This window comes from Leptosomus discolor, chromosome 17, assembly GCF_034619465.1.
Source record: "Leptosomus discolor isolate bLepDis1 chromosome 17, bLepDis1.hap2, whole genome shotgun sequence".
NCBI lineage: Eukaryota > Metazoa > Chordata > Aves > Leptosomiformes > Leptosomidae > Leptosomus > Leptosomus discolor.
In genome coordinates this window covers 7,829,488-7,842,024 of record NC_141407.1, presented here as the reverse complement: position 1 = coordinate 7,842,024, position 12,537 = coordinate 7,829,488, and the positions used below count along the sequence as shown (strand labels likewise).

The 12,537-nt window shown below is 56.3% G+C and overlaps 1 protein-coding gene across 1 annotated transcript in view; it reads right to left on the bottom strand.

The window, feature by feature from the left end:
• JPH2 (junctophilin 2) overlaps positions 1-10,955 on the bottom strand; it is a 29,759-nt gene extending 18,804 nt beyond the window's left edge. The window contains exons 1-2 of the mRNA XM_086474775.1: positions 10,577-10,955; positions 2,518-3,301 (exon numbers count right to left, since the gene is read on the bottom strand). Of these exons, the coding sequence (XP_086330901.1) occupies positions 2,518-3,301; positions 10,577-10,955 (1,163 nt within the window). The remainder of the gene's footprint in view (positions 1-2,517; positions 3,302-10,576) is intronic.
• Positions 10,956-12,537: the final 1,582 nt, after the last annotated feature.

Sequence of the window (12,537 nt, the reverse complement as noted above, 5' to 3'; positions counted from 1 at the left end):
CTGAGTGTGGAAACTGAGGCAAGGTTCAAGGCCAAAGAGAAAGTTGATGTCAGAGCTAGGGTTTAACCTAGGGATCCTTTCAAGGCAAAATTATCATCCACATTTACTCTTGACCCCAAAGCTGAGCTGAAAGGAGGAGGAAGGAGAACACAAGTTAGATTCTGAAAAGGCAGCAGGTAGAGAAAGCAGCTCTGCCCAGAGCAATGTACACTACGAATAAACGCCGATGGAAATGGTGAGTTATAGTTTACAGGACGGAAGAGCCTGAATTCTCCTCTTGCAGCGGGTCCAGCTCAGCTGCAGGCAGCGCCACAGCAATGGGACAAGGGGCATTGCAGTGCCGGGCAAAGCAGCGTTATCTTCCCCTGTCACAACAGCCGCACTTCGCAGGGTCTGTGAGGGGAGGACTCCCTGGAGGAAACCGGCTTTAACATCTTATTTCCTCCAGCTCCAAGGTTTCCTTAATAGGAAATTATTCCCCGGCCACGCCGGGGAGGGATGCAGTCCCCCGTCAAGGCAGCAGGCACATTCCAGCCCCTGATGGAACACACTGCAGAGCTGCTTTTGATCCAACGTGTAAATAGTGTATAATAAAAAGATGCTTGCGTAAACCGGCTGAGGTCTCGGGGAGCAGCTTTTGCAGCTCCAGCCTCCTCGTAGCACCGTGGCTGCGCACTTTTCCTGGGCACAGTGAAGCTGGTGTCGAGCCGAGCCTGCCTTACCGAGAGGCTCCGATGGGCCCCACGCCACCCCAGCCTGTTATTTTTATCCTAGCTGGCCCTGCACGGCAGTTCACTTGAATCCCGCCGGTTTCTCTCTGCCGGTCTCTGAGGCAACTGGGTTTTGCTAAAAAAAACAATCACACTCCCCACAAAACTTTGGAGCAGAAACAGCCACCAGGAGAGTAAAGCCAGGGTTTCTCGGAGGGGAGGGATGGGGTTTAGGAATAGGCACTCTTCCTGCTGTTGTTATTTCCCATCTCTGCTTGGTAATGAAGTAACTGATAATTAAGCAGCACTAAAAAGGAGCAAGGCAGGATGGCCCTGGAGTCCCAGCCATGCCCAGCAGCTGAGCAAAGCCTGCGATGGGTGAGGTTTTGAGGGAGAGGCAAGGTGAAAACTCGATGTCTGTCACAACCATGTTTCCCTGAGGAAGAGGAGAGGAGGGAAGGCTCTGACCCTGCCCGACAATCTCTGGTCTCTGCCAGGCTGGCTCTGAGACTGGCAGGAATGCTGTGGGAGGAGTAGTGTGCTGCCGGCACAGCTCGGACACAGGCAGGGACACGAGCAGAAGGAGGTTTTCTCTTGCCCTTCCAGGCAAACCCTAGAGCCGCTTTTTTATCTCCTCCCTCCTCCATCCCAGGAGGGTTGATGAAGCAATTAGCACTTTCCTTTCCCACTAATTTCTATACAGCTAATTCTGAGAGGAGCCCACCTGTCTGGTCACAACATACTGGGCTGTGTACGGGCAACATGGTGCCCAGCAATGCCTGCATGTCTGTTGGGGCAAGGGACACTGGTACAATGAGACACTGCCGCGTGCTTTCAGCAGCCCCTTGCACGCCCCTCCCTCGCACCCATCCCCAGGCACACTGCCACTCACTCACTGCTGGCTGCTGCAGCCCTCTTCCCACCCTTGGGGTCTGGCCACAACAAACTGGGGGGACAAAAGGGGACAAACCCAGCTGAGCCCTGCCTGTTTCCTCCTTTCCCAGCATCCTAAAGCATCGCGGGCTGTGGGATGTGGCTGTGAGCTGTGGGATCATGCTCAGCCACCCGCCCTGGCTCTGGCTGCCACCCCCCTCATGGCAGAAACACTCATACAAAACCTGGCTGAGGGCAGCTGGGTCCTGAGGGGCAGACAGGGCTCCCCAAGGCAGCCCCCTCCTCAGTTTGGTACCCGCCATAGATCCTGCCTCCCAGCCCACAGCATCCCAGCACAGCAGTGCTTGTCCCAGAGAGTCCATCACGCCAAGCTGCTAAAATTAAGTGACAACCTTAATGCACCCCATAAACTCCCCACAGAGCCACACTGCGGGCTCCAGGGCTGAGCTGTGCTCTGCTGCAGACCCAGTTCATCTGGGACACGTCTCACTGGCTGCTCACAAGCCTGCTGGATGTACCATGGCCAAACCCCGCTGCTTCTCGTCCTGCCCTGTCAAGGACACGCAGTGGCTCTGGCAGGCTGGCACAGTACCAGGGTGATCCTCATCCCACTGGCTCCTGTTCCCCATCCTGCTGAGCACAGGGGCCAGGGCCAGTCCCTGCTGGCCAGCAGCTCCCCTCAGGGCTGCAGGGGGACCGGAGAAGGGGTGAGAGGGAGGAAAGGTCCTGAACACGCCCAGGCTGCCACAAGGGCCCTTGGCCCCACCCCACCAGAATTTTGTAAAAAAGAATTACATAGAAATTGCAGTTTGACCCCACTGCTGGTGTGCAGCGAGGAGGCATGCGGCACGGCTCCAGAAGGACACATGGGATGAGGACCACCACCATGCACACTGGAGCCCCAAGCACCTACCTGGATGCCGCAATCTCCGATTTCTGCCGGGCGATGGCCGCGGCCCTCTGAGCCCCCTCCACACTCCTGTCCACCTTCTGCCGGATCTTGGCGCTCTTGAGGGGTAACACGCGCTTCTTCATGCCCTTGACAAGGACGTTGTGGCGGTACTTGCCCTCCTCCTTCTTGCCGTCGGGCAGCGTGGTGCAGCCGTAGCCGTGCCGCAGGTTGTCCAGCCACTCGCCCTCATACTTCAGCCCGCTGGAGCGCTCACTGACACCAAAGCCAGCGCGCTTGTCGTTCTTCCACTCGCCCATGTAGGTCTCCGTGGTGGTGGCATCGATGTCGGACTCAAAGGGTGGGTACTCCTCACCCTCGGCACCCTCTCCCAGGCTGACGGTGGAGGTGGCATCGCTGGCGGCCGAGCTGATCCCACTCTCGCTCTTGAGGAAGCTGACGCGGCTCTTCTGGCTGGCCAAGGACGACTTGGACTCGGACTTCTTCAGCTTCCCCAGCAAGGAGCCCCTGCGGAAGAGCCCCCCCTTCTTGGGCTTGCCGGCCTCCGCCTCCGCGTAGAGGCTGAGGGCGAAGCCCCCGCGGGTGATGGTGGGCGAGAGGGGCAGGCTCTCGGGGTTGGCGGCAGGGGAGTCCTGCTGGGGCAGGGTGCCGTTGCTGTGCTCGCTCCGCAGGGAGGACAGGGAGGTGCGCAGTGGGGAGCGGACCACGGAGGCCATGCCGTAGGGCACGCTCTGCCGCACGCCGTAGCCATGCCGCATGCCGTTGGTGAACTGGCCCTGGTACGTGCCTGCGGGAGAGAAGAGGGACGGGGTGAAAAGGCAGTTTGCTCCTGGGTGAGCCAGCAAAGGAAGACAGGCTGCGGGGCAGTGCTGCCCTAGAGCAGACGTACCCACCTTTCCTCAAAGACAAGAGCCCCAACTCCACTAGTGCTTACCCACGTGCAAAAGCAGCAGTCCCCAGGGAGCAGAGGGTAGAGGACACAAACCCGAGAGCTGCTGCTGGCAGGTGACAGCTCACTGGAAGGGGGCTAGGGTGCCAGGAGACACTGGTGCAAACCCACTTAATGGACGGGGTCTGGATTTGCTTCCAGAGCAAGGAGTGGGAGGCAGTGCTGGGGGGCTGGAGTTTAGACTGTGCTGAGGGGGGCAGCAGCCCCAGTGGACTCACAAGCTGCTGTGGCACAGTTCTCCTTGGCTTGGCGACAGTCTCTTTCAGCCCGTTCTGCAGTTTGTTGCTCACAGCCTGTCAGAACCAGCTCTAGACCCCCAAGTTGGGCATCTGACTGTAGCAGGGGCTGCCCCAGTACCTGCATCTGCATCTGCCTGGCCCAAACATACATCTTCTCTGTGGGCCCAAGACCAAGGCTTGTGCCACACTGCATGAAGCAGGGGATGGACAAAAAAGGGAGGAGAGGAATGGAGCAGCTCTGTGTGAGTTGCCCCAAAAACCACCGCCCTGCCACACTCCTCCAGACCCAGCTCAAGATGGTGTCATATGATGGGGGACACAGAGAGGATTGTGTTCACGATGGCCAGGGCTGCACCCCGGGTACAGGACGCTGCTAAGAGCCAGCAGGACCTTGGCAGTGACACCTCGAAGGACTGGGAAAAGCACACCTCTCCAGGCCCCTTCCAGGTCTGCACATTCGCAGGCTCCAGGAGAGTGAACTGGAGACCACCGCTCTGGATTTTTCTCACCAGGATGTCAAGAGACTTAAACTAGTAGCATCAAAGCCCCCTGCAAGAATAGCTCCTAGAAGGGCAGGAGGGCTGGTGGGGCAGCCTTTGCCTACAGCACCCGCACTCCCATGCCAGCGCAGCGGGCTGCGAGGGTCAGCACATCCCTGCTGAGCCCTGGGGGACAGGATGGGATGGGATGAGCTATATGTAGATGTGGTTGCCTCAGAAACCAGCAAGCCACCCAAAACAAAAGCAGCATTCAGCTCTGCTCCTGGCATTACAGGACCTGGAACGGGCCACCTCACCGCAGACCAGCACCCTGCGGGGCAGAGGCTGCCAGCAGCCCCCCGACCTGGGCCATGGGTGACAAGGGAGCACGAATGTCCCCAGAAAGGCCACCCCACTCCTTTACTCTCGCAGGTGCTGCTTCATGCAAGCAAAGGGCCAGCCATACTGGGAGCATTTTCACAGGCATCTGTCCAAAACATGGTTTTCATTAAGCAGTGACCTACCAGGAGGCACCAAATTTTGGGAAAGCAAGCATTCCCAGGGTCCAGGGGAAGCTGAGACAGAAAGAGGTGACCTATCTTCAAGGCATTCATCTCCCCCTCAGATGCTGTTACTGAGACCAGGAATGACCCTGCTCCCCAGGGAGCAAATCCAGTTCCTTCTTTGGCGATTGTGGGAGTGCATATTTTACGGTCTCCCAGGCCACTTCTGCAGCATAATCTCTCCTCCCAAGCTTCAGGTTTCGTTGAAATCCTCTTTGGACCCGCCTGTGGGGTGTTAACTTACAGCACTGGGGGCCAGGAAAGACAAGAAGTGCCCAAGCAGGCAGCAGCTGCTGCCCCGGGGTGAGCCGCCCCCCACAAGCCCCTGCCCACCCCGTGGCACCGGGAATTTTGGGCTCCCTGCAGACAGTTGGTCTTCCCTACTAAAAAAAGTAAGGGTTCAGGTAATGCAGAGCATCTGCGGGCTGTGGCCAGCCATGGGGAGCAGTGTGCCAGAGCAAGGGGCCATTGTCCAGTTGCTTGGCAGAGTTTGAAGCTCCATCAGGAAAAATAAGGTGGGCAGCGGGGGTCTGGGCATGAGCTGGGAGCCAAGGAAAATCGTTGGAGATGCCCAGCCATCTGGGCATGTTCCTCAACATGCTCCCAAATCCCTCCCCGTAAAATGGTGACCAGTCTTTCTACTACAAAATGAAGTTATGGAGACCCCCATAGTGCCCCCACATCCCACCTGATCAAGAGATGGTGAAGTTGGAGCTCCACCCCTGCCTGCCCAGCCAGTGAACAGGGCTGACACACATCCAGGGTGACATTGGAGACCTCCTCATAGGACAGGACAGCCTCGCACATACTAGGTTGCAGATGTTAACCCCCAGGAGAGGAATTCTGGAAAAGCGTTGTAGATTTAGGGGGGCTCAGCAGCTCCTTGGGTCGAGGTCAGAGCAGCCGCTGCCCTCCAGCAAGTCCCCAGCCCCCTCCACCCCCCTGCCCAGCGCTGGGGCCGTCCCCTGCCCAGGCGGGATGGGAAAAGCCATGCAGCACAGTGGGTCTTCAGGGAGCAGAGACTGGGGTGCTGCTTCTCGGGGGCACACATGCCTACACTCCACACCAGTTTGACACCAGCTCTTCAGGCTGGTCTCAGCTGCCTGATCTCAGCCCACACAGCACAAGCAGCGTTGTCCCTCCGGTGTATGGTGTGACCAAACCTGCCAACCCGGCTCGGCTTAGCGGAGAGCACCAACACACCGCACTGCCCGCGGCTGCCCCGCCAAGGCAGGGCGAGCAGGCACTGCCGTGTCCCTGTCATACTGCGATTCAGCACCCGGCTGAGGCTTCATGCCAGGGCAGAGCCATAAACCACCCCTGGAGCAGAGCCAGAGGCTGCTGAGAGCGGCTGGAGGCGCCGGCGGCCGTGTGTTGGGGCACGCAAGGTTTGAGCGGAGCCAAGCCCTGGCTCATCAACACGTCCCAGTGCAGCCAGTTCAAGAGAGAATGGGGCTGTGCAAACCCCCTCTGCACCACTGGCAGCTGCTCAGCAGGGCTGCACGTCCCTGAGCCACCGCTACGCCCTGAATATCAAAGCAGCCTGGGCGAGGGGGGACAGGCAGCCATGCGCTCACATGCAACTGAGGGTCTGTAAAAATTAATTTAAAAAGCAGTGGATGTGTAAAGAAAAAAGTTTCTATTTAGGATGAAAATGGGACAGAGCCCCACTTTGCTGGCTCCCTAGCCCTGACAGATTCACCAGGGTGGTGGGACAGAGCCGTCTAACCCCACTGGGGTGCGATTACTGGGGGACAGGACCCCAACCATCCTTTATTGCCTTCATTTTTTCTTGTCATAATGACAAAAACCACTGGTTCCTCTGTGACTCCGTTACGTGGTTCATCACCTCTGCCCGTCCCTGACCAAAGCGGGGGGGGGTGTGGCCCTGCCTGAGTACCTTCATAGGATGGGAAGGATTAAATTGTGGGATTGATGAAAACGGTACCCCTGGAGCCTTCACCTCCAAACACACTGAGAGGGTGGTAGCACCCTCCATTTTGCCCCGGCAGCAGGACAGGACAATGCCCGGCTGCATCAAAGGCAAAAGCTTCAGCTCCTGGTGCACACTCAGCCTGGCAGCAAGAGCCCGCTGTCAGCAGCATCACAGCTCCCCTTCCCAGCCTGCCTCGAAGCTCTCGTGCAATTAACGATGAATGTGAATAATACAAACAACCAGGTAAATAATGCAAACAACTCAAATTGTATCACTGCCCTACGATCCTCTGCTGTTACCCAGATACTGTGATGACAGACGCGTTAGAAGAACTCTGTGTAAAAGGCCAGGGACATTAAATCAGTGCACAGCACCACATGCGAGACAGGCCAGAGAAAACTTAGCGCTTCTTTTTGGTGCCAACAGTACTATCTGATAGGTTCTGCTGGAAAAGAAAGGCAGAAAAACATACCAGAGAGGGTTAAGAAAAATTCACAACATTAATTCATGGGTCAAATTCAGCCATGCAGGAGCTTTGCTACAGGGGCAGCAGACAAAAGACAGCAGCATCTCGGCTCACCCAAAGCCTGTTCCTGCTTCTCCGGCCGCAATCCCATGGATACTGCTCCTCCTGCCCCAGCCCAGGCCCCTTCCCACTGTGCTTTCCCTGCCCTGGGCACTCGAGGAGTTGGCGCTGCTCCATATCACCCTGTCTCATCTCTCCTGGTAAAGTACACTTCTGCATTTCTTTTCCCCTTTCTTGTGGTCTCATGATCTCTGAATGGTCTAATTGTTTCCGCACACAGTTAATTGACACCACTGTTTTCTCTCAGCGCCCTAGAGACCAAATTGCAGCGTCAAAAATAAGTTGGTTTTAGGCTGCTTCAATTGCAGGTGAGTTTTTGTCACCACCCATATAGATACATATAAACAATCACTTGTATAGCAAAGCCTGGCTTTGGGCGCGGATCCTGCGTACGCCATATGATTCTGCACGAGCAGTGAGATTTTTTTCTGCAGTAAGACTTGACTGGGTCAAGCACACGGACTTGAAACCACAGAAGAAGCCAAGAAATGAGGTCTGTCTTAGAGCAGAGACAAAACTTACATGTGGAAGTCAAATAACTAGGTGTTTACTCATAACTTATGTTGCAAAATGATGAGTTCCATCATGCTGTGCCTTCCACAGCCCCAATCACCATCCACCTTAGCTAGTGCATCGGGCCCCTATAAAGGGCTCCGAGCTCTTTGCTGGTGACAGCAGCAGACACACATGTATATTCAGCTTGGGTACCCAAGGAAATACATCACAGTGCTACCGTCTCTGCCCAGACACAGCACAAGCTCTGAACCCCTTGGCCGATTTCAATCAATGTTACAGAAGGCGAGCTCTTTAAGCCATCAGTCTCCCATAGTTTTCACAAAAATAGGCATTTGGTAGCAGAGAGAAAAAGCGAATGACCCATGCTGTGCCTGGGCTAAACCAGACCATGAGTCTGCTCCTTATTAGACACCGAAAAGCTACACAGGATTTCAAAAAGCTTCACTCCAGATTTGGGCTTTATTTAGCCACCAACCTCAGCCACCCACAAGATAAAATATACTTATAGGGTTGTCTGTGATTTGTAAGTGTATTTTAAAGTTTTTATGTGCATGTACATATATATATTATATATACATATAAAAAGTTAATTTAAAGTCTATTTTAAAACATTAGAATCAGCTACATGTCCCTGAAATCCACAGGCAGCCCAACCATGACCTAAAGCTTCTAACGACCTGGCAAGAGCCGCACGTTCCCAGAGCCCTCTTCCTCACGTGGCTGGCTTCCAAGGGGCTTGGGAATCACGTCCCCTACTCGAGGGACGTCAGATTTCCAAAGCTTTTCCAGATGTTTATCTTGGCAACCTCAAATTCAAATATTAACAGGTCCAATTAGCCCCCTGGTCGCATCTGGATCTGGCAGATGGCTACTGCGCACAGGTGAGGAGACAAAACAGGAGTGGGCCCTACAGGTCAATAGGATCATTCCACCCCGTCCCACACCCATGATGCCGGCTGGCAGTCCCCAGCTTGGCTTCAGATGCAGCTTTCTACCATCAGAGAAGCTCACGTACTGAATGAACGTCTCAGACCAGCCAGGATGTGGTGGCCCAACGCAAGGAGCAGCCGCTGGGCACCGGGGTGCAGCGGTTGTGAGCCAGGTCTGGCCGGGCCCCGGGGTGCTCAGCTCGGCGCTGCCCAGGGTGGATTTGGCAGGGCACATCTTCACGGATCAGGGCTAAACTGTCAACCTCGGCTGGCACCAGGGATCATGCAGACGGCACGTTCTTGGGTGCAGGACAACACCCCGGGGAGCACTATGCTGACCAAAGCAGTGTATTATATATCCTTACAGGAGAAAATCTTGACTCATCTTTCCCCCTCCTCTGTTCCAAGCTTTCAGTCCATGATCTAAATCAAATTCAAATTCCTACGTCAAGTTTTGCCTCTCGAAATTCTCTACAATGTTAACTCGAAATCCAGTCGCCCTGCACCCTTAGAAGACGGAGCATTTTAGGAAGCAGCGGGCAAGTGGCTGTGCAAATTCATAGGAGAACTCAATAGCTGCAGAATCAAAGTCCATTGCTGACAGTTACCTTTAACCATGCCATGGGACAGAGGGGGGAGAAAATTCAAGGAGCTGGAGGGATGCATCAGATCCCGTCTGTACCTACAGACTCCGAGGGCACAAAGAAAATGAGTTAACTTCAAGACTATACTCCCAGGCCAAGTTAGCCATGTACCTAGGCAACTCATTGAGAAATATTTATGTAAAACCATTAACACTGACTGCCAGTCTTTAATTAGTCCATTTTTCCAATATCTACAAATCTGACGCTTTTCATTCTGAAGATTTATACCGTTACCTTTATTTTTCTTTACAAACTAACTCCATTGCCTGTCCTAGATAAATATAGATGCAATTCTGATGCATATTTTGAAGGGTATTTCTTTCAAATCACCCCCTCTATTTAGCGATCCTAAATATGGCAGCCTGGAACATTACAGTTCTGAAGAGCTACGGAATTACTTGCACAGAGATTCTTGCAATGTTTCTAACCCCAAAATTGCCACTAATGCAAAAACACAATTAGACCGAGCATTTACAGAGCACACCAAATAACTGACTACACGGTGCGTTTGTGTACTAGCGGGGGTTGAGAGCTTCCAAGTAATCAAAGAGATTTATTTTAGGGAAAGGCGTGTGACTCCGTATTCTAAACAGCTTAAATGAACTCAACCAAAACGGTTCAGCAAAGCAGATGTCCAGGCAGCCCGTCAGGGGCATGCAAGCAGCGTTTAATGCATAGACAGAGCACACTACGATGCCATGGGTGGCTGATAGCCAACATGGAAACATTCACAAGTCGCTGCCCAGTCAGTGAGTAACAGCTCGCTGCGGTTGTGCAGCGGTGAGGAGTTTCTGGTTTGGTTCAGGGATGAACTGCAGTAACTGGTCCCTGGGGAACCAGGAGTCACAGCTTACACAAACCAAGTCGGTTGGTGTTAGCTATCGATACGGACACTCGAGAGCAGCTCCTGAGGGAGGGACGGCAGGGTCAACGCTCCCGCTGCTCCTCTCTCGCGTCGGCAGACGGCAAGCCGCACACGCTGCGCCGACAGCAGGGATCATGGCGCACACACACACGGTTATGCGGTGGTGGCCCCCCAAGCCCTGCTTCTTGACTCAGGTACCCCAATGGCTCACTGTAGACCACCGTGCCTGCCTGGGCCTCGCTAGTGGGGACAGGATCAGGTCACCCCTTCAGCAGGGACAACACGCAGCCTCTGCCATTGTGGGCTGGGTATCACGCTGTTCATCGCCCTCCCAGCCGCTCCAGAGTCACCCTTACCTCCATCAGCATACGTCTCGGTGCCATAGCCATCCTGCAGGCCATTGTTCCAGGTACCTTCATACTTGGCTCCGCTGCTCATGCTCTGCCTCGCGCCGTACCGTCCCTTAAAGCCATGGGTCCACTCGCCTCTGTAAACCCACCGTCCTTTGGTCTCGATTCCTAGGCCGTGCCTCTTGCCTTGGGACCAGTAGCCTTCATAGGTGTTGCCACTGGGCCACGTGTATATGCCCACCACTTCAAAGCCGTAGTTCCAGGAGCCCGAGTACTCGCCCTGGCCCTTGGGGCCGGTGCAGATGCCGTGCCCGTGGGCTTTGCCCCCTTCCCAGCCCCCGCAATAGGCGCCTCCATCATCGAAATCAAACCTGCCGCCGCTCATGGTGCCCCCCGGTGCCCCCTCAGCCGGGCCGCTCTCCCAGGGGCAGGGCTCCGGGGCGCGGGGGCGGCTGCCGCATCCCCGAAGGAGCCGGGCTGGGCACCGGGAGCGGCCGCTCCGGCCTCGCCTCGCCCGGCCGAGGGGCCGGGGAACGGCAGGAAGGAGAAATTGGAGGGAGGGGAGAGGGGCGGGCCGGGCCCGAGCCCCCCCGGGAGGGGCAGCCGAGCCGCGCCGCTACCTGCCCCGCCGCCGCGCCCCCGCCGCGGGCATGGGGCCGCGCCCGGGGAGCCGAGCCCCGCGGGGAGCCGGGCCCCGCGGCGGAGGAAGGGGGTCCCGAGCCGGCCGCGCTCGCCCGCCCCGGCCGCCGCCGCTGCCCGCCCCGGCCCGCCACCCCGCTCCGCTCTCCTCCCCCGCCGGGAGAAAGGTCAGCGCTGCCCTAACAAGGCCATCGGATCCCAGGAGCTGCTCCCAAAAATAACCCCCCGGAGCCCGGCCTCCGCCTCGGGGCCCTTTTATGAAGGAGGGAAGAGAGACGCCCCCCCGGCCGCGGGCAGGGATCCAGGCGGGGAAGCGGCTGGGAAAGTCAGGGTCTGCTCAAAATAGAGCCTGGGAAGGAGGCGCGCCGCTCCCTCCGCGCCGCCCGCCCGGGCGCACCGGCGGCCGCTCCGGGAGAGGAGGGGGCGGGCGGGGGCAGCCGTGCCCCCCGCGGAGCCCGGGGGATGCCGGGGGCGGGCCGGCTCCCACCGGCCTTCGAGCGGAGCAGAAGCACAGCCCTCGGCCCGGCCACGGCGCACGTCCTGCTCCCCTCACGGCAGCTGAACCCCCCTCCCCGCCCGCTACTTTTACGGGGAATTCCCAGAGCTGCTTTCGGGTAGTGGAAGAAATTCACCACTGTCATTCCCTCCCTCTCCCCCCAATAACCACAAACTTACCAAAATCTCTCTCTGTTTAACAGCTGGCAGCATCATTTAGTCTCCCTACGTTTGGATAAGAAAGGTGAGACCCTACACCTGGGACAGTCACAGACAGATGAAGAGTAGCGACCGCCCACCTTGCTTGTAACAATCCATGTCATCAACTACAGCTGGGAGAGAGGGCAAGGAATGAAACACCAGGTAACCCAAGCCCTCCCTTCTTGCAGCCACACCTGCCCCATCTCCTACAGGCGTTGTCACAACAAGCCCATGCAGAGATGACCTCCCCCCCACAGAGCGGCAAGAGCTGCGGGGTGAGGTCGTGCCATCAGCAGTCTGTGCTCTGCCCTTCGAGACGAGCTCCCGAGACACCCACCGAGCTCTGGGGCAAAGCTGCCACAGACAACAGCAAGTTTCATACTCACACAACAGCTTTACACCTTGGACAACCTCCCCATCAGTGTTTCGAGGAAGAAAAGGTATAGAAAAAAACCCCATACAATATATAACTGCAAGAAAAGCTAAGTAGGTATATGGAGCACAAACTACAAAATACCTGCAGGCACAGGTGAGAAGGACCAACTGCCCACTATAAAAACTTACTACAAAAGGCCCATTTTTCTTCAGCCATAGAAACAAGCACTTTGGTAAGGGACTCCAACACAACTCAG